Genomic DNA, 22,483 nt, shown 5'->3' on the forward strand with positions numbered 1-22,483 from the left:
GGGAGTCCCTCTCTGCCCCGGGCGTTTTTGCCCCAGGCAAGTTCCTTAAAGATCCCTCCAAGGGAGGAGTGTGGTCCTGGTACACACAGGACCACCCTGCCTACAGGGAAGCAGAGCCCTCCGCGCAGGACAGAATGTTGGTCTCACAGCGCACCACCTTCCCCACATCAGCTACTCTTCCCTTAAAGACATTAGCACAGTGGGACAAACTGGCCCGCCGCTGCCTCCTCGAGGTTTCCACAGCTTATACCTTCTTTGACGCGTTCCTCCACAGAGCCAATGAGCTGTGGGAACAACGTCCAGTTCATCAGGACACGGAGTCTCCTTCCTCTGTCCCGCCTGGCCTCTTCTCAGACCCGAGGTTAAATACTTTTGGCAATCGGGTAGCATCTGGTCTCACGGCAGCTGCAGACGCAGCTACCAGCTTTCACTTCAATACTGTGCTAGCGCGGCGTGATGCCGTTCTCCGCCTCTCTAACATTCAAGTAGAGGAGAGGGCTGCCCTGCGGTCCATCCCAGCACAGCAGCACTCCCTCTTCGGCCAGTATGCGCCGCATTTTGTCAGCCACAGGGCAGAGACAAACAGGGAGGTGGCCTCATATTTAGCCCACTCCTCCCAGGGGCGCCAGGGTTCTATGCCATTGAAGAGACCCGCCACCAGGGCTCCTCCATATACCTCGCCTCCTAAGTCAAAGCGGCGTGCGCAGAATCAGCAGCAGAGGAACAAACCACCTCATGTCCGTCCAAGCCGTCCGGCCATGCCGAAGGCCAGAAGGCAGCACCCCCAATGACTGGGCCCCGATTCAGCACCGCCAGTCGTTCAGCCCCTCCAAGTAGGAAACTTGTCCCGGCATGCTCATCAGTGGCGTGCTCTGGGACTCAACGACTGGATTGTATCGGTGCTAGAGTCGGGGTACATGCTCCCTTGGGTGGGGGACCGCCCCCCTCTAAGATCCACTCCTCCTCCTTACGTGCCCAGCTCGATGGAGCAGGAGAGCGTCTTAGAGAAAGAGATATCGCGTCTACTCCTCATAGGGGCGATATCTCAACTCTTGGACCCGGGCCCCGGTTTTTACGGCCGGTTGTTCATGATTCCAAAGGTCTCAGGAGGGTGGAGACCAGTCCTGGACTTGTCCCCCCTCAACAGATTCCTCCCCAAAATGAAATTCAAGATGGACACACAGGTACAGATTCAGGAGACCATGCAATGGGGCGATTGGGCGACGTCCATCGATCTGAAAGATGCTTATTTCCATATCCTCATCCACCCGGCATCCCGCCGGTACCTGAGGTTCGTGTGGAGGGACAAGGTGTTCCAGTTCTCGGTCCTCCCATTTGGTCTGTCCCTTGCCCCTTTCCTGTTTACCAAGATGGTGCGGGAATTGGTGTCAATCGTCCGGTCGGAGTCCATTCGGCTCTGTGTGTACCTGGACGACTGGCTTATTCTGGCCCAGTCACAGGCCCTGTGCCACAGTCATACAGCCAGACTTCTAGACCTGTGTTCCCAACTGGGCTTCATCACGAACCAGGAGAAATGCGATCTGTCCCCGAGCCAGTCCTTCGACTTCTTAGGGATGAGATTCGACACGCGGTCTATGATAGTCTCTCCGACGCCAGATCGGTGGGACCATCTGGCAGGCCTCCTCAACCACTTGCGCCATTCCTCCCAAGCAACAGCACGGACACTGTCTTCCCTCCTGGGCATGATGGACTCCATGGCACCTCTCATCCCTCTGGGCAGGGTTCTCAAGCGCCCTCTTCAGAGGGCACTCAGGCTACGGTGGTCCCAGAGCACTCAGCCATGGGATACCCTGATATGTCTGGGCGAGTGGTTCCTCGAGGTGACATCAGAGTGGTTAACCACCCCTCTTCTGACGCAGGGGGTGCCCATAGCCCCACCTACTCTTCAGGTGGCACTATTCACAGACGCCTCCTCCCTGGGCTGGGGAGCCCACATGGACTCACTCCATGCAGCAGGGACTTGGTCCCCGGAGGAGCGCCTATGCCACATCAATGTTCTGGAACTGGAGGCAGTTCGCAGGGCTCTCCAGCACTTCATGGGGGAGGCCACCGGCAAGACCATCCGCTTGTTCACGGACAATACAACAGTCGCATGTTACGTGAACAAAGGGGGGGGGGGAGCGCACTCGGCAGACCTCTCTCTGTGGACTGAGGCTCTCCTCCGTTGGTGCCACAGCAAGGGCATTGCACTTTCAGCGAGACACATAGCAGGGAAAGACAACATTTTGGCAGATGCTCTCAGCAGGTCCAAGAGTGTCATACACACAGAGTGGACCATGGACAAGGACACCCTGCAAGGGGTGTGGGAACAGTGGTTCCGGCCGATGGTGGACCTGTTTGCGACAAGGTTCAGCAAGAGACTTCCCACTTACGTCTCTCCGGTCGCCAACCCAGAAGCATGGGCAGTGGATGCTCTCTCTCTAGACTGGAGCAGTCTGATTGCCTACGCGTTTCCTCCCTTTCCAATCCTGTCCAAGGTGATTTGGAAAGCCAGGTTGGAACGTCTGCAGCTGATCCTCATCACGCCGAAATGGCCAGCCCAGCCCTGGTTTCCGGTCCTTCAGTCCCTGACACATGTTCCACCCCTGGAACTGGAAACCAAACCTCATCTGCTGAGGCAGCCTCGTTCGGGCATTCCTCACTCCAATCCTCAAATGCTCCACCTGCACGCGTGGCTGCTGTGTGGTCGGAACTGTCAGCATCACCATTGAAGTCTTCCACCCCTCGGTTAGCCTCTGTGTCGGCCGTGCTGACCAAGGGGGGTGCCTCCTCCGACCTCCTCTCCATAGTGTCCAAAGCCAGGAGGGAGGGAACAGAGACTTTGTATGACTTTCGCTGGAAGAAATGGCTGCGTTGGTGTGCAGCTCAGAACATTCCCCCTACTAACCCTACGAGCATGCAGCTGGCCAACTTTCTGGCTCACTGCTCCTCGGTTCTCAACCTGTCTGCTAGTTCTGTGAGAGGATACAGGTCTGCCATCTGTACCACTATCAAACAGCTAGGTGGTCCCGCTTTTGAAGCTGATTTCCTGCTCAGAGAGGTGGCTAGGGGCGCCTCTCTGAAGGAAGCTAGGAATCCCAGAAGAGTGCCCCTCTGGGACTTGTTCCTGGTGCTGGATTTCATTTGAAAACAGCCCTTTGAGCCATTGGGGACTATTCCTTTTGACCTGCTCACTCTCAAGACCACTTTCCTTCTGTTGCTGGCCACTGGCCATCGTAGAAGTGAGATTCATGGTCTTAGTGGTATGCCACAAGATCTAGCATTCCACAGAGATGGTTCCATCACTCTTCGTTTCCTTCCAGAGTTTCTGGCTAAGAACCAAGACCCCGAGGTCCCTTCCCCCTCTCTGAGGGTCAGACCTTTGTCTGATATTCTTGCCCAAGATGATGAAGATAGGCATCTCTGCCCCGTTCGGTGTCTCAAATACTATTGGGATAGGTCTCGCCATAGGCGTTCTTCTCAGAGGCGCCTTCTCATCTCCCTCAATGAGAATTACAAGAAAGACATCGCTGCAGGCACCATTTCCCGCTGGGTTTCCCAAGTCATTCGTACAGCCTATTTATACATAGGTTTACAGTTAGGTTAACTGTTTATCAATAGCCCAGCATTTGCACCTGGCTTCACCAAGGAATGTGTATGAACAGAATTTAGGAAACAAGGAGGATGTAGAAGGTGGCTGGCTTAAAAAGACAGATTCAGAACAACTGAAGCCACAGTGGTCCAGAAGGACTGATGGGAAAGCATGCAAAGTGCTGATGATAAATGCATGTGACAACTGGCCAATGAAATTGTAACATATTTTTTGGCTGATGGAACTTCTCAAGGATTCAGCCCTCAATGTGAGAGAAAATGGCAGAATGTAGACCTCCTGCAAATTCTATCATATGGATCCACACTGGTACAGTGGATCATTTGTTTACTGGTGCTTATTATTCTAATTTGGAGAGTTTTCATGCCTCAAAGCATGTGACCTTAAAGGGAAGCCAATCCGTGCAGCACTTTTGACAGAGTAAGCTGGCAAAACTTGCTCCAAATGGACCTCACCTGGCCATATACCTTCACAAAATAATATATTTGATTACATCACATGTCCATACTTTCAAAACATGAAGAAAATCCCCAACACAAACAACAGCAAAAATGGTTTGTTCTCTTTATTCCAAACTATTGAAAGAGAAACAGCAGCACAAGTCAAAGTCTCAAACAGTAAGTGCATCTACAGGCTATACATTTATCCAGGTTTCAAAGACAAATCAGCATGCTGTTAATTAATTAATCAATTAATCAAATAGATGCTAGTGCAACACTAGTATTTTGCAAGTAAATTTACCATCATTATTATGATTAACTGCTATACACGTGAAGCAACCACACAATATCACACATAAGAGAGAGAGAGAGAGGACAATTTCCAAAAGTATGGCACAGTGCAAAATGTAACATTAAGTATATATATGTGCAATATTTATATGTGTTTTAAAAATATTCATAATATTTATAAAGAATGTAAGTGGTGAACAACGGTAGTCTTGACTCACTGGGGGACACAGACCAGGTTGCACAAACGATCTTAGCAATGCTAAGTTTTTTTTAGAGGAAAGGATTTTCCTTGGTTTATGGGATTAGCACACACTTTGCAATGCAGCCAAATTTCCAAGAATTCTCATTTAAATAAAAAGTTGCAAACACAAACAGGTAAAAGTTAACCGAACAAAAACTAAACATGAAGAAGGCTTCTTCACCTTGCCTTTGGCTTCCTTTTCTTGTGATATATTTGCCAGGCAGGTGGTGAGGGCGTTAGTCAAGTGGTAAAGTCCTCAGCCACAAGTAGTGATGATGATGATGATGATGATGATGATAATGATGGGGTGTGTGTGTGTGTGTGTGTGTGTGTGTGTGTGTGTGTGTGAGTGTCTGTGTGTCTGTGTGCATGCATGCGTGAGCTTTAAACAAAAAGCTGGAAACAAAAAAATCAAAGAACACTTCTTTCAACAACACCACGCCATTCTCATGTATTTTCTCATCTAATTGTGTGTGTGTGTGTGTGTGTGTGTGTGTGTGTGTGTGTGTGTGTGTGTGTGTGCTTTGCACGTGTGTGCACCTGTGTGCATGTGTGTGTGTGTGTGTGTGTGTGTGTGTGTGTGTGTGTGTGTGAGTGAGTGTCTGTGAGTCTGTGTGCATGCATGCGTGAGCTTTAAACAAAAAGCTGGAAACAAAAAAATCAAAGAACACTTCTTTCAACAACACCACGCCATTCTCATGTATTTTCTCATCTAATTGTGTGTGTGTGTGTGTGTGTGTGTGTGTGTGTGTGTGTGTGTGTGTGTGTGTGCTTTGCACGTGTGTGCACCTGTGTGCATGTGTGTGTGTGTGTGTGTGTGTGTGTGTGTGTGTGTGTGTGTGTGTGTGTGTGTGTGTGTGTGTGTGTGTACAGTGCCTAGATCCCTATTTAGAGAATGAGTCCTCTATGAATTAGATCCCTATTTAGAGAATGAGTCCTATATAAATTCACATAATCATTATTGGTTAAATGGAGGGGGTGGGGGGTGTGGAGTGGAAGAGAGAGAGAGAGTAGTGAAACTTATTTTTTTTAGGAAACATAAACTCATTCAATCCTGTGCCCACCTGTAAAGCGGGCGGGTGCCACTGATTGCCATTCTCCGCCGCCTGAGCCTGCCTAGCATGGGAGGGGGGGGGGGGGGGGGGGGAAGAAACCCGTTTTCTTAAACTGGTTCCTTATTATGCATTAAACTGCTTGGTAAGGGAAGTAACTCAAACTTAACTTCCTTCCTCACTGGCAGTGGCACGTAAAGTTTCCCTCCAAAAATTGAACGATTAGCGTGTTTTGTTTTTTTTATCCAGTTTACCACATCGATATGGTAAAACGTCATATGCTTACTGCACAGTAAGTGCTTGATGAAATTATGATGGACTCTTGCAAAAAGTTCAACCCAGATAATGACAAAAATTTGACTTACGATTCATCCTGTAATTCTTGGGAAAGTGGAGATGAAATTAGCAACTGGTCTAAACAAAGTGATGGATATCTTAATCAAGAAGATAGCCCACAACCTTCAACATTAACAGATGCTGACATTTTACTATTTCTGCTTCTAATTTAAAGTTATAAGTAAACTATTGCATCCCTTGACTTGAGACTTCAGCAACTTGTGTCAAAATTGAATTTCAATCATATATGAAGTTTGGCAGCTACTGGTTGAGAGGTTGTTATAAATCTGTACCTGAAGTGAAGCACCCCTTCTTGCTGATGCACTCAGGCCAAAACATGCCATGCCTGGGCGGCAGAAGACCTTAAAGGGCTGAAAGGGTTGAGGGAGAAAACAGAATTTTGTTCTTATATGATCTTTGCTTTTTCTTGATTTATAATTTGACATCTGTACTTGTATCAAATCACTGATGCATGAACATTAAAGCAGTATAGAATCAAAAACATATTTTTACTTTGCCCATCAAAATTTCATATTTTGTTAATCAGTGTACAGTTTTCTTTTTTACTTTGCCCATTAAAATTTTATACTCTGCTAATAACAATAGTAAGGCCATAACTCATGTTTCCAGCTCTGTGTCAGATAGTACCTTAACTCTCTCCATACGAATGGCGAAAGAGACGACGTTAACAGCGTTTCACCCCAATTACCATCATCAAAATATTGCAAGCGGAAGGCTCTTATGCTGAAGAGGTGAATGTTGACAAAGAATACAACAATTCTGACGACGGAAGCTAAAGGTTGGGTCATTGAGACACCCACTGGACATCCGAGGGGTCTGTGTAGAGGAGAAGAGAGGACTGGCCGTACAGAGTGAGTTAATTATGCTCTGAACTAAGACAAAACAATTAAGAATCTGTGCTGTGGTACTCATATTCACCATGACCCAAAACTGGCAGAGAAAAAAACTAAGTGCATGGCAGTTTTTTTAACTAAGCAAAAGAAGACAAACTGGTAGGTCTTCAGTCCAATATGGTGTTTTATTTTATCCTTACACAGGTTTACCACTGGGAACAGAAGACAATCATTTTCTTCTATAGGAAGCAAGCCAAAAAGTGCACTGACTTGAAGAGTGGTTTTGCATCAACCACTGCAGAAGCTATTAAATTAATTTTGACTTGATATTCTGTATTTCTATTTCAATTCATAATGAAGAAACACGTAAACAATCTCTGCAAGGCTGCATACTTTCAAATTCGAAAGATCAGTTCCATCCAACATCTCCTTACTACTCAAGCAACACAAACTCTGGTGTGCTCTCTTGTCTTGTCCAAACTAGATTACTGTAACTCACTCCACATTGGTTGTCCTCGATACTTAATACAAACACTCCAGAAAGTTCAAAACACAAGAGCAAGATTAATTTTTAGAACCAAAAAGACTGACAATATCACTCATCTTCTGCATTCTCTTTACTGGTTATCAATTTTTGCCCACATTAAGTACAAAGTTGCAATTCTCACCTTCAACTCCATTTTGGGTGCTGCTCCTCAGTATCTGAGAGAATTGATTCAAACCTACACACCCCCATGACAAATGAGATCATCTTCTGATTCACGGCAGCTACTTGCTCCCCGTGTTAAAACCCGATCCTTCGGTGATTCTTCCTTTTCTTATTCAGATCCATATGTCTGGAACAGTTTATATCACGATCTTCACCACTCTCCTTCATTTCAGTCTTTCAAAACTGGTCTGAAAACACATCTTTTTGAAAACACCTATCCATAGACCTTCCATACCTTTTCAGTTATAAGCCATGCAAACTCTCTCTCTCTTTCGTTGTGTGTGTGAGTGTATGTGTGTGTGTGTGTGTGTAATTATGTAATACATGTAGTCTCTGAATCTGTTTTACATTATTATGCGCTAAATCATTATTTTTCTTCTTCTTTCTTTTGTGAGTTACTGCGTGTGGGGCATGTGTGTGTGTTTAATGTTTATTGTAAAGTGCTTTGAGCTCTCTTTAAGGGAGGAAAACGCTCAACAAATGTCCATTATTATTATTATTATTATTATTATTATTAACTCACATCTTTAATACATCATTTATAAAAATACAATAACAGACAGGAAGAAAGATGTGGAAAGGAAACAGAAACATGACTATATATCTTATACTAAACTGCATTGCAAAGCAAAAGAAATTATTTAAAATAAGATTTTAAAAAAAAGAAGAAGAAGAAAAAGAAATGAATCAAAAGCTGATTACTCAGCAACGATTGCGGTAAGAGTTGCGGGTCTTGCCCTCAAGGGCATACACCATGCCGGTGACCAGAGCAAGGCCAGACGCTGCGATCGTCAGCCAGAAGGACCAGGAGAACTGCCGCATGGAGTCCAGGTCCACCGATAAATGGTAGTTGGCACAGATGCCAAACACGGTGACTGCCACTCCCAGCACCAGAGCTGAAAGAGAGAAAGAATGAAACATCAAAACTTTATTCAAAAACAAAAAAGTTTTTATTCTATAAATGTTGATTTGATATATATATGTGTGTATATATATAGAGAGAGAGAGAGAGAAAGAGAGAGAGAGAGAGTAAACTCCAGCTATACAGGCCACTCTGGGGAGAGTGTCAGTACATCTGGTGTCTGCTATAGCCAACACATCTGATATAGCGGCCACTTTAGGCCTTATGGATGTAGGCCTCGTTCGGTCATGGCTGACCATGGATAGAGTATATCCGACCTAATGTCTAACTGGGCTGTCTGCTTGGACCAAGCAGCGTCGCCTGTGACTGTAGAGACCGATGCGAGAGAGACAGTCTCTGTTGCAGCGGTCACATGTGTAAGCTGATGCTGGTCTGTTGGCTGCCGTTCCTTTTCTGTGAGCTCGCTTTTCTGCTGCAGCAGCTGACAGTTTGTCCTCACCAATCCGTAGCTGATTCTTGAGAGTGCTTCTCCATCTGTTTTGGTCATCTGCAAGGTCCTCCCAGGACTCAGTGTTGATCTCAAGCGCCTTCATGTCACGTTTGCAAACGTCTTTGTATCTCAGCTGTGGGTGGCTGAGGATGTCTTTTGGGATGCGACCATCTTCCATGCAGTGAACGTGGCCCAGCCAGCGCAGCCGACGCTGTCTCAGCATGGTATACATGGTCGGGAGGCCAGTGCGAGTCAGGACTTCGGTGTTTGTCACCTTGTCTTGCCAGGAGATGCCGAGTATGCGCCATAGGCTTCTCAGGTGGAAGGTATTGAGCCTTTTCTCCTGATGAGCATGTGTGGTCCACGCCTCACTGCCATACAGCAAGGTGCTGAGGACACAAGCATTGTATACAGCCATCCTTGTCTTCGTGGTCAGCTTGGGATTTGTCCACACTCTTTATGTGAGGCGGGCTAGTGTTGTGGCTGCCTTCCCGATCCTCTTGTCAATCTTGGTGTCAAGGGAGAGGTTGTCGGTGATGGTGGACCCAAGGTAAGTGAATTGATGGATGGCTTCAAGCTCGTAGTCATCAATGGTGATGACTGGTGGAGATGGGTGTGTCTTGGCCAAGGACGTTTGTCTTCTTGAGACTGATGGTCAGACCGAAATCTTTGCAGGCCTGGGAGAAGCGGTCCATTAGTGACTGCAAGTCCTGCTGGGTGTGGGTCACAACTGTGGCATCATCAGCAAAGAGCATGTCTCTGATGAGGGCTTCGCGAACTTTTGTCCTTGCTCTGAGGCGGGCGAGATTGAAGAGCCTGCCATCTGATCTGGTCTGCAGGTAGATCCCTTCTTGCGCTGTGCTGAACGCATGTCTCAGGAGAAGAGCAAAGAAGATTCCAAATAGGGTGGGGGCGAGGACACAGCCTTGTTTGACACTGCTGCGTACGTCGAAGGGCTTGGAGAGGTTATCATTAAACTGCACCGTCCCTTTCATGTTGGAGTGGAAGGACTCAATGAAGCTGTGCCTTATGGATGCTATATCCAATATCTCCCAATGTTACAGAAATATTCCAGTTTATCTGATCTTCTCAGACAGTAAAATGAAATGAAATTATGGTGCTTAGAGCCTCGCCGACCACTAAGGCCATCTCAAGGCTATCGCCGCGTCAATAACTACTACAAGGATAAAAAAAAACAACCAATTAAAACGAGTCACCACTTCAAACTTTCCACTCCAAAGTTAAAAAAAAAACTTCCATAGTTTAAAACCTTCAAATCTGGTTAAAAATGTTCACTTCTTTTAAGAAGTCCATCAGCGCCCACGGAGGGACATCACGAAACAAAGTCTTCAAAGAAACCGCTGTGTAATGTCTGCGTCTAACGTCATGCAGATCCCAACAGTCAAGGAGCACGTGTTTCACAGTGAGAGGCTCGTCACAGGGAATGCATCGAGGGGCCTCCTCCCCCTTCAACAAGTAAGAATGAGTAAAAAAAAGTGTGCCCCGTACGCAGTCTGCACAGCACAGACTCCTCCTTTCTGTTCTTCACCCCCGAAGGGAGGGTCTCTTTTAGGTCCGGATGGATCTGGAAGAGCTTGTTGTCCGTCTGGGTGTTCCACTCCTCTTGCCAAAGATCCTTGACGTAAGTGTTCACCTTCCGCTTCATGTCTGTATAGGGTACAAAGGATCTGGATAATTCTTTCTTTACAGCGTTCCTGGCCAGCAGGTCCGCCCTTTCGTTACCACGAATGCCAACATGTCCAGGAACCCAGGCTAACACAACCTCGTATCCTTTCTTCGTTGCGAGAGTAAAATCTTCATAAAATTCCAGCAGTTTGGGATGAGTGATATTCCTGCAGGCGATCGCCTCCAGGGCTGACAAGGAGTCGGAAAAGATCATGAATCTCTTTTGTTTCGAAGAGAGAACCATTTTTACAGCCAGAACCAGTGCGGTCAGTTCCGCAGTGTTCACCGAGCTGTCAGACAGGATGTGTTCCGTTGAGGGCCGGTCAGGAAAGGCGGGACAGAACGCAGATGCAGCGACTCCGTCCTCTGACTTGGAACCGTCAGTGAAGATGCTTTGAAAAGTGGGGAATTTGTGGCAGAGTTCCGAAAAGTAAGTTCTGTAGGCCAGAGAACTGGTGGTGTCTTTTCGGTATGAGGCCAGATCGAATCGGACCTCAGGTGTTGTAAAGGTCCACGGAGGGCTGTCAGGGAACTTAGAGAAATCTGAGATGCCACCAACATCCAGATCGGTATTTTCTAAGTGCGGCTGAATGCGGAGTCCGAGAGGAGGTATGCAGTTTGGGTTGTCTGTAAATTTCTTATCGAAAGGGTTGTTGAATACAGCGTCAGAAGCAGGGTTTGTAGGTTCAGAAAACAACTTCAAAAAATAATTCAGGGTCGGCTTCAGTCTGCGGTTGGAGAGAGGCGGTTCCCCCGCCTCTGCGTACAGGCTGTGCACAGGGGTGGTGCGGAAAGCACCTAAGCTGAGACGGAGCCCTTGGTGGTGTACAGGGTCCAACAGTTTCAGGTAGGACGGTCTGGCCGAGCCGTATACTACACTTCCATAATCCAGTTTGGACCGGACCAGGGCTCTGTAGAGGTGCAAGAGAGTTCTCTTACCAGCACCCCAGTTCGTGTGTGCCACAACTCGGATGATGTTCAGGGCTTTTTGGCAAGATACTTTCAGCTGTTTAATATGGCTGAGGAAGTTCAGCTTCTGATCAAAGACGACCCCTCAAAATCTGGCTTCCTTGACCGCCGGGATGGTGGATTTTCCCAGACGGATTTCAGGGTCCGGATAGAACTGGCGAAAATTATGAAAATGAATGCATTCAGTTTTGGAGGACGAAAATGTGAAGCCATTCTCCTCTGCCCAACACTGGATTTTGTTGACGCAGAGTTGAAGCCGTCGCTGGATGCTGGCGTACGTGCTGCCGGTTGCATATAAGGCAAAATCGTCCACGAACAGCGAGCTGTCCGATCCCTTCTGAACGGATTGAACGATGTCATTAATTTTGATGCTGAAAAGAGCCGGCGACAGGATGCTCCCTTGTGGGACACCCAGCTCCTGCTCGTGAATGTCGGACAGGGTGGTGCCGAGTCTCACCTGGAATTGTCTGTCTTGTAAAAAATTGTGGATGAACTGAGGCAGGTGTCCTCGGAAGCCGAGCTTGTGCAAGTCCGAGAGAATACCAAATTTCTACGTGGTATTGTAAGCTTTCTCCAAGTCAAAAAATATGGCCACCACATGTTGTTTGTTCACAAAAGCATTTCTTACAGTGGTTTCCAGACGAACCAGATGGTCAACGGTAGAGCGATGCTTGCGGAAACCGCACTGTTCTTTCGCCAGAAGTCTGTCGGTCTCTAGTTTCCACATCAGTCCATCTTCTCCATCAGTTTGCAGATGCAGCTGGTCAGTGCAATTGGGCGGTAGTTGGAGGGGTTCGAGGGGTCTTTTCCCGGTTTCGGCAGCGGGATTATGAGGGCTTTCCGCCAGGAGGGTGGAAAAAAGGCTGTGACCCAGATGTGGTTATAAACTTTAAGCAGGGTGTCCAGACAGGTTTGGGGAAGGTGCTTTAAGAGTTTATAAAGGACCTCGTCCATTCCTGGACAGGAATCCGTACAGGTCTGAAGGGCAGATTTAAGTTCGTTCATTGTGAAAGGAAGGTTGTAATTCTCTGTGTTGTCGGAAAAGAAGTTACATTGTGTTTTTTCTGACAGGTTTTTGGTTTTAAGAAACCGAGCAGATTTGTTAGCAGATCTCGAGTTCTGTTCAATTGTGGAGGCAAGCAAATTGGCAACTGCTTTCTTCTCTGTGACCAGAGCGTCTGAAAGTTTAAGATGATGAAAGGTTGGGCATACGTTTTTACCCTTAATTCTTTTTAAAACCCTCCACACTTTCTTCTTGGGTGTGTTGGAGGTTAAGGAAGAGCAAAAATCTCTCCATGACTTCCTCTGGCTCTTTTTAAAAACATACCTGGCTTTCGCCCTCAGCTGTTGATGGGTTCGAAAGCTATCGGTCTCCAGTCTCCGAAAGACGCGTCGCTGCGCTCTCTTCCGAGACTTACGGGCCTCCCGACATTCCGCGTTGAACCAGGGCGTTCTAGGGACCTGAGGCTTGGAGGTAGACGATGGGACTGCTGCTTTGGCGCAATCTAAAACGATCCGAGTCAGAGTGTCAGCAGGGTCCTTGCTTTTCAATACTGTTTCTTCCTGCAGCTCCGCTCTTATCTTCTTGGTAAAAAAAAACTCCAGTCTGCTTTGTCATAGTTCAGGCGGTCAGGCAGAGAGTCACCTTCTCCATCTGTGGGGCGGAGGACGACAGGAAAGTGGTCACTCCCGTGCAGATCGTCGTGCACTTTCCACTCGTAGTCCAGGACCAACGATGGATTGCAGACCGACAGATCTAAACACGAGAGCTTTCCAGAGGCCAGATGAAGGTAAGTGGGAGACTTGTCGTTAAGACAGCACAAGTCCATGTCGGAAAGAAGGTTTTCCAAGAGAAGACCTCGGGCTGATGTCATCTCACTTCCCCAGAGCGGGGAGTGTCCATTGAAGTCGCCCAACAGTAAAAACGGACGTGGGAGCTGGTCGACCAGGTTCATGAGGTCCTGCCTCAGAACACGGACGGAAGGAGGAAGGTAGAGAGAGCAGACAGTGATGGTTTTCTCAAGTGTGACTCTCACTGCCACCGCCTGTAAAGGGGTGCTTAAAAGAACTGTACTGTATAAAAGGGACTTGCGAATAAAAAGAGCGACACCTCCCGTCAATCCCTCTTGCTTCGGTTGAGTGGGTTTAAAAACGGAGTTAAAACCAGAGAGAGATAAAACCTTGCCATCTCTTTGCAGAGTCTCCTGCAGCGCCAGCACTGAAGGTTTCAAAGCACGACAAAGCAGCTGGAGTTCCTGAAAACTGGCGTAGAACCCCTGGATGTTCCAGTGGATCACTGCCATTAAAAAGGTTAAAAAAATAAAGCAGCAGCCTATTCCATCGCTACCCCCTGCTCCTCTGCTTGCGGTGGCTCAAGGTCGGCCAGGATGGAGTATTTATTTTTCGAAATTAATTTTTCGGATTCCGACCGAGTCGGAATATCCACCACCTCGGCCCCTCCCGATCCCGCCGAGGCCGCAACCCTCCCCTCCTTGAGTTTTGGAGGTCCGGCCACTTCCGCCAGCCCGAGGGCCAGGCAGACGAGAGGCGGGGCGAGGGGTGCCGGGGGGTGGGGTGGGGCGGGAGGCGGACAACGTGCCTCCGCCCGAGGTTTTCCGCTCTCGCCCAGCAGCCCCTGAGGACTGCCGCACAGGATGGGAAGGGGTGGACACGGCGCCTCCACCCAAGGCCAACGGTTCCGACGAGGTGGGTAAGTCGTCCGTCTGCGTCCCTGTGGACGTCGTCTGGACCGCGACGTCCACCGTCCTGGGTCTGACGACAGAGGCGTACGACGCCTTAGGCGACGCGGCCTCCACCTGTTTCTTTGCCTCAAAGAAGGATATCTTCTTTTCTGTCTTGACCTTCTGGATTTGTTTTTCTTTTTTCCAGGCGGGGCAGTCTTTCGATGAGGACGGGTGGCCACCTCCGCAGTTCGCACACCGGGTTGCACTGACGCAATCGCCCTGGTGCGCCGCCTTCGAACAGGTGCCACACGCCTCTTCCTCCTTGCATCGGTCTCTCACGTGTCCAAATTTCTGGCATTTAAAACATCTCAGAGGGGACGGCACATACAGGCTTACACTAACTATCAGGTATCCGACCCGAATGTCCTTGGGGACATCCGGGCAGCAGAAGGTGAGGAAGAAAGTGTTGGTCGGGACTCTGTCCGACCCCTTCCTCACCGTCACCCTGTACACGTCGGTCACTCCCTGAGAGGACAGCTCACTCTTGATTTCAGCCTCAGACACACCTTTCAACTCCGGGCATCTGATGACCCCCTTTGAGCAGTTGAGACCTTTGTGAGGGGAAACCTTCACCGCCCTATCCACGAAAGTGGTCGCCTTGAGAAGGAGCTGTGTCTGCCTTTTTGACTCTGTCTGCACTAAAAATGCTCCGCTCCTCAGCCTCTTGATGGATTTCAGCGATCCTGCCAGACACTGAAAGCCCTTCTGGATAGCGAAGGGGCTGAGAGCCGACAAGGGCTTGTCGTCATCAGTGCCCTCCATCACAAGCCACGATGGCCAAAATCCAGAGGTCTCAACGACCTCCGAATCGGAGTCTGAGTCGTCCGTTCCTTGTCGTCGTCTTTTTCCAGAGTTAGGGGTGTGTGATTTTTTGGAAGTCATGTTGAAAAAAATGTAAATTCATCCCTCCCTTACCCACCCACCATGGGGTCCAACTTAGGGGCCAGGGTCAAGGGAACACCAGCTTGACCCCTTCCAGGTTTCGGGAGGGATATACGACCAACAGTCTAGCTCCAACGTGTTCCCCCCCGATCATGCCCAGCTCCCGGGGACAGAAAACCGAGCACTACGGGGGTTATCTTCGCTAGCCACTAAACTGCCAGTCTTGACCCAGCCCCACGAAGGGGTAGCCGATTGACACACACGGGCCAATGTGTGCCGCCTGTCTTAGGAGAGGTCCGAGCCAAAGGGATGTGTTGAGAGCAGCGTGCTCTCTCAATCCCCAGGATCTCATTCCCCTCCATCACAGGTCGCGCCGCACGGCAAACACGGCGGGCCTGAAGAAGGCCGCAGAGAAAAAAACAATGTGGAAAAGAAGGCTTGATGGGGAGATGAGGACAGAAAAGAGGCGGTAAAAAGAAGAACAGAGAATAGCGAAAGGGACAGTGGGTCACGTTTAGTTTAGGCCTCACTCACGACCTGTTCGGCATGGGAAGCCCTATCAGGGGCATCAGTACAAAACCACCACTTATTCAGCCCTAACAGCTACGATGGCTATGTAGGCTGTCAATTAAGACCTGGGACCAGAGCACCAAACCCCAAGAAGCAATGATGCCCCCGCCGACATAGCTCGCTTGATCACTGGCCACTAAGCCTCCCGACCACGACAAGGTAGTGACCCTCCCGGGAGAGGGTCAAGAGAACACCAGCCTGACCCCCTCCAGGTTTCGGGAGGTTCTCAGACAGTAGGCACTGCATGTATGTTGTGATTGTTGATACAAGCAGCTATTTCCTCTGCTCTCTGTGTTGTGTGTTTAATGTGTGTGTGTTTAACATTTCTCATTCTCATGAATCCTGGCTATAAAGTGTTATCTATACTTTACCCAGCATTGGGCCTCTGTGCATTTTGTAAAGTTCTGTGTTTACATTGCAGATTTCAATGTAATGTTTTGTTATTTTCCAGTCATGGCCACCATTGTGATGCAGGCAAAGAGACAGAGACAGAGAGAGAGAGAGAGACAGACAGACAGACAGAGAGATTTTTCTCAACTGTATGTGTTGAAAAACACAAATGACACAACCAAATCAACAATAATAAAAACCAAAAACAACAAAAGAAAAACATGTAATTGTCACAATGATTATATACACAAAGTTCTAAAAGATGGAATGAACATGTGTGGTACATGTATATCTATTTTGTCTTTAATAAACTCAGTGTGCGTGCGTGCGTGCGTGCGTGCATGCGTGCGTTAATAATAAATATGATAACACATTATAAGGTCAATATCGCCATTTTCTTTATTGAGCTAGTAAAAGGGCAATAACTTGAAGGTGTTCAACACTTCGTGTGTTACAGGTGAAAGAGCAAGAAAGTGCATCATGTGCTAAGAATTTCATGATAATAGTCAACCAACAGTGAAATTAGGTGAAACTGTTAATCGGTACAGCACACAGTGTGGTGACATTTTAGAGTGTGCAGGACAGAGATTACATACAAAAGGCCGGTTTGGCTTTACAAATGCGAAAACAGTTATAATATATCCTTAGACGAAACAAAATGCCTGTACAGATGGTCATCCAGAGTTTCAGTCTGCCTATGATCCAAGGATTCACTGTCTGTTTTGTGGCATCCCTGTTAATGTCCATAGCTGGAGAAAAATACATAAAGCCTTCCCAGTAAAAACCAAACCACAGGAAGGATTTCAGGTAGTTATTCTAGGTGTCCGCAAAGATCAAGATGACAACAGGGCAAAAACAGTCTCTGACAGAATTTTGTCAGCAAGTAGGGAGGACGTTTTTGCATGGATGCTGTGTACCATGATGCCTGCAGTGCCAGTTCCAGAACATGGGAACATTCCACTTTGATTTACTGATGCAAGAAGACACAAACTGTCCCTGTCCTGTGAAGATCCTTAACAGGCCTGGTTGGACACTTTCCTCAAAATATGTCAACACTTGGAGGTAAATAATGATTAAAAAGCCATGTTGTCTGATCTTGTATTCAAAATGCAGGAGTTTTGCGGGGATAGAGTTGATGCATTCACTACAAAGCACATATAAAAGAACAAACTTCCTGAACACATTGAGACAGATATGTTGATATGGAGCGGAGGCAAAAATGCCAATGTGTAACCCTCATAATGACTTCATGGAAAATCCCCAAGCAGTAGTCTGACACCCTGCAGGCAAATGATTCAGAGGCAAAATTGTTTGTAGTCGAAACAGCAGCAACACTTTACAAAAGTTATATCAAGAAGAGGTTTTGCCACCAATGATGTGTATCCAAAATCACAAAACATTAAGTCTGTTCCAGGGAGCATAAATTTAGCCCCTCCATCATTGATGTTGATGGCTATGGAACTGATCCATCCACAAAAGACATGGCCATCTTTGTTTGAACCACAGTCAACTTCAATACCAACATTGTTTTATCATCAAAAAAGGAATAATTTCTGGCAAACCTTGTGAACAAGCTGAGACTTATAACTGTGCTTTGTGATACACTTGTGGCAAATGGACACCCAACATTTCACTGCCAAAATGATGCAGGCGCTCTGTTCGTTGAAAATGTTGAAACTGCCATCAGACATACAGCTGATCATCCTGTTGTGGTCATTGGAGAAGACACTGACCAGCTGATTTTGCTCTGAAACCATGTCAGCTCAAATCTAAACACTATCATCTTCAGATCAGGTTCAAAGTCAAAGAAAAAGAAACAGTGAGTGTGGGACACACAGAGGCTACAGCAGGCACTTGGAGAGGACATATGCCAGGCATTACTGTTTGTGCATGCTATCACAGGATATGACACAACCTTAAGTTTGTTTGGCATGGGAAAAGGCATACCCACACTATTGGAGCTGAAGGCAGAACAAATCTTTCAGGAAGCTGCTGAAGTGTATTCCAAACAGTGGAAGAGGTGGTGTCTGTAAGCAAGATTGTCATCATCTTCTTGTACAATGTACAAGGAAAGTGGTTCTAATCACCAGCTTTGTACAAGTCCACTCTGCCACCAACCAGTAATGCCAGCAAGTATCACAATACGTGGTCATATCTTCAAGTACCGCAGTAGTTGCACTGTGACTGCAACCTGAATCATATGCTTGAAAGACTTGCAGACTGAAGCAATAATGGAGTAGCTCGGGTGCTTTCTTTTGCGGATGACGGCCTAGTCTTCAAAACTTCGAGAGATGCTCAAGAAAGAACTACAGCTATCCAGAAACAACCGAATAATATCACCAAATGGTGTAAGGACACAGGCAGGATCTTCCTTCAATCCAGCAAAACCCAAAACATTGCTATGCACTCTCAACAACAAAATTGCGAGCAAATCACCACCATCTATCTTATTTGACGGAGTTCAGATTGAGAAAACTGAGTGACTGTCTGTGCTACCTAAAATGCAGTTGGACAGGATGCTGACCTTCAGAAAACACACACTGAAAGCACTGTCCTAAAATGCAAAAAGGATCTTTCAGTCTTAAAGGTAATGGCAGCCAAAGGCATTGAACAATACCACCTCTTCTGGCTACATCAATCAATCATTCTGTGTGATCCACTATGGACTTAGGCTAACAACACTGTCTCAAAGAACTCTCCTAAAATTAGAAAGAATTCAAAATGCAGCTATGAGGCTGATCCTCAGAACAACAAAAGACACTCCTACTGAGACCATGTGATTGATACCTGCTTGACCTTCACGTGTTAAGGGAAATGGGTGAGCTGACAGGCTTGCTGGTAGTGCAACAACGTCAAGCAGTCTACATATGTGAAAATAGGAAATCCTAAGAAAAGAAAAAGAGTACCTAAAAAACCAGGTACAAGGCCATCACACCATTGATTACCTCACACACACACACACACACACACACACACACACACACACACAAAAAGATAGAGGGACTGACTGTAAGTGTACCATGAGGGTAGAGCACAATCCTTTGCTATCAAACCAATGTTGGCATCATTTCCAGTCCAACAATGTGCAGATTTCTTCCAGATGGAACACACTCTCTCTGGGCTTTCCCAATTGTACTATTTTGAGCAACATACTAGATGTCATTATGTCACGTCAGGGGCATAGCCCTTGCTACTGGTACCATGTAACCCAGTACTACCTGCCGCATGTGAAGTCACCCAACGACGGGGGGTACGGACCAGGCAGAGGAGGAAACCTTATCCAAGGCGGAAGAGGATGACCAAAGGGCAGGGGGGGCTCTTATCCATGGCTGGAAGTCCCCCTAGGAGATGGAACTCCAAAGAAAATACCTGCACCTGCCGAGGCCGTTCTACACGTGGTAGTATCTGCACCTGTGGGACTGTGAGCGTCGGTAGGTGAGAGAGTGGGAAAGGGACTGCACAACTCCTCTTCACTAAAACAAAATTCACCTGTGCTGGTCAGGCAACCAGGCTAATGTCGGAACGTCGAGCTAGCCCTTCAACACCCAGCTTTCCCAAGCCCTGCGGCAATGGAGAAGTGGTAACGGGGACAGGCAGAGGATGCTGCAGGCAGTTCCTAGTCACAACTCTGCACGCAGGCGGCTGTGGGGTGATGGTCGTCTGCCATAGACTGGGGCATATGCGGTGCCCGTATCCTCCCACAGTGTCAGAGCAGCCCTTTTTAGGGACAACACTGCTCTCCCCACATGGACATAGCAGCCCTGAGCGAAACCAGGTTTGCCGGTGAAACCCAGATGGAGGAAGTTGGAGGGGGCTACACCTTCTACTGCATTGGGAAGCCAGATGGCACCCCAAGAACCTCAGGTGTGGGCTTTGCCATACGAACCAAACTTGCACGACAGCTTGACAGCCTTCCATGTGGGATAAATGACAGGCTGATGACCCTTCGTCTGAAGCTGTCCGAGGATTGCTTCTCCACAGTCATCAGCTGCTATGCCCCGACGATGACAAACCCTGATGTCCTCAAAGAAGCTTTCAGCCACACCATTTCAGCAGTAGACAGAAAGGACAGGCTGATCATCCTTGGGGATTTCAATGCCCACATCAGCGTGGACTTCTCCTCGTGGCCAAAAGTCCTTGGTCAACACGGCACTGGCAAGTACAACTCCAACAGACTGCTTTTGCTCTCGCTCTGCTTGCAGCATTGACTGACCATCACCAACACCCTCTTCCAACAAGCGGACAAGTACAAGAACACATGGATGCACCCCCACTCTAAGCAATGGCACATGCTGGACTATGTGATTGTCTGGCAGAGGGACAGAGGCGATGTTTCCATTACATGCTGCATGAGAGGAGCAGTCTGTTGGTCGGACCATCGCCTGGTACGCAGCAAGATGAACATCAGACTTGCACGCAAGCTCCAACCAGCCAAGTAGAAACCCCCTAGGAAGCTGAACATCCACTGCCTCCGTATCACCAAGGATGTGCTGCAGCAGCAAACCCATGCAACTCTCAAGAAATTCCTGCATCAACTGATGTAGAAGAGGTATGGAGCACCTTTAGAGATGCTGTGTACACAGCAGCAGCTGACACACTTGGCTTTGTACAGAGGAGCCACAAAGACTGGTTTGACGAGAATGACTCTGGAATCTCCAAGCTCCTGGACACACTGCATATACGGCATCAGGATCACATTTCCGATAAAGACTACCAGAGGAAGAAGGACCAGTTCTTGCAAACCAGACAACTAGTACAGAAGAGGCTATGTGAGATGAAGAACACCTGGTGGGAGAGAAAGTCTGAAGAGCTTCAGTCTGCTGCTGATGCTCACGACATGAAGACCTACCATGATGGTCTCCGAGCTGTGTATGGGCTGAGAGTCACAGGATCAACCCCTGTCTGAGCCTTGGACCAGACCACCCTCCTGACAGACAAGAAAGACATCCTTGCCCGCTGGGCAGAGCACTTCAACACGATCCTCAACAGGGACTTGTCCGTATCTGACGAGGCAATTGCAGCCTTCCCACAGCTACCAGTCAATGACTCACTAGCTGCCCCTCCCACCAAGGCCAAGACCCGGAAGGCCCTGAAAAGCACCAGGAGCAGATGGAATCCAGGCTGACATCTACAAGTATGGAGGCGAGGTGCTGACAGACAAGCTGACTGTCCTGTTCCAGTCTATCTGGGAGAGAGGGGAGGTCCCCCAGGATTTCAAGGATGCTTCAATTGTCCACAATTACAAACGGAAGGGAGACAAAACATCCTGCGATAACCACCATAGAATCTCTCTCCTCTGCATCGTCGGCAAGATCTTTGCCCGCATCATACTAAACAGACTGGTTGACCATGTCTCCAACACAGTCATCCTTGAAGCACAGTGCGGCTTCCGCTCAGGCAGGGGAACATGTGACAAAGTGTTTGCTGTACGCCAGATGCAAGAGATGTGCCGTGAGCAGAACAAGGAGCTCCACATGGTCTTTGTAGACCTGACTAAGGCCTTTGACACGGTGAACCGCAGTGGTCTGTGGAAGATCCTCCTAAAGTTCAGCTGCCCAGAGAGCCTAATCTAGCTGATTGCGTCATTCCATGATGGCATGCAGGCGAGAGTACAGGAAAATACTGACATGTCAGATCCGTTCCATGTGGTAAATGGAGTGAAGCAGGGCTGCATCCTGGCACCCACAGTGTTCTCCATTCTCTTCTCTGCCATGCTGATTGAGGCCTTCCAAGACTGTGACCAGGGCATCTACATCCAGTTTTGCACAGATGGCAAACTTTTCAACTTGCGGCGACTCCACGCCAGGTCCAGGGTGTTTGAGGCACTGTTGAGAGAGTTCCTCTTCGCTGATGACTGCACGCTTGCTGCACACACCCATGAGGACATGCAGTTCATTATGGACAGGTTCTTAACCTCCTGCAGGCGCTTTGGACTCACCATCAGCCTCAGCAAGACTGAGTCCATGTACCACCCAGCTAGCTCACAGAACGTCAGTGCCTCCCCCCCACCTGCAATCAAGATCGATGACACAGAGATCAAGTCAGTCGACAAGTTTTGCTATCTGAGCAGCACCCTATGCAGCAACGGAGCCCTTGATGCAGAAGTGATGCTGTGCATCGCCAAGGCCAGCTCCGCCTTTGGCAGACTCAACAACAGGCTGTGCAACAACAAAGGCATCAGGCTCAGCACCAAGATGAAAACCTACAGAGCTGTTGTGCTGACCACCTTGTTGTACTGCTGTGAAACATGGATAACGTATCGCCGTCACATTCAACAACTTGAGCAGTTTCACCAGAGATGCCTACAAGAGATCCTCGGCATAAAGTGGCAAGACAGGGTCTCCAACCTCCAGGTCC

General features: G+C 48.0%; 1 protein-coding gene across 1 annotated transcript in view; it reads right to left on the minus strand.

Annotated features, from left to right (window-relative positions):
* Positions 1–4,160: 4,160 nt before the first annotated feature.
* The window catches only part of LOC143276800 (uncharacterized), a 70,581-nt gene continuing 52,258 nt past the window's right edge, over positions 4,161–22,483 (minus strand). Inside the window, exon 5 of the mRNA XM_076581448.1 lies at positions 4,161–8,429. Coding sequence (XP_076437563.1) covers positions 8,236–8,429 — 194 coding nt within the window. The 3' untranslated portion in view covers positions 4,161–8,235. The remainder of the gene's footprint in view (positions 8,430–22,483) is intronic.

Source organism: Babylonia areolata, chromosome 33, assembly GCF_041734735.1.
Source record: "Babylonia areolata isolate BAREFJ2019XMU chromosome 33, ASM4173473v1, whole genome shotgun sequence".
In the NCBI taxonomy this organism is placed as follows: domain Eukaryota; kingdom Metazoa; phylum Mollusca; class Gastropoda; order Neogastropoda; family Buccinidae; genus Babylonia; species Babylonia areolata.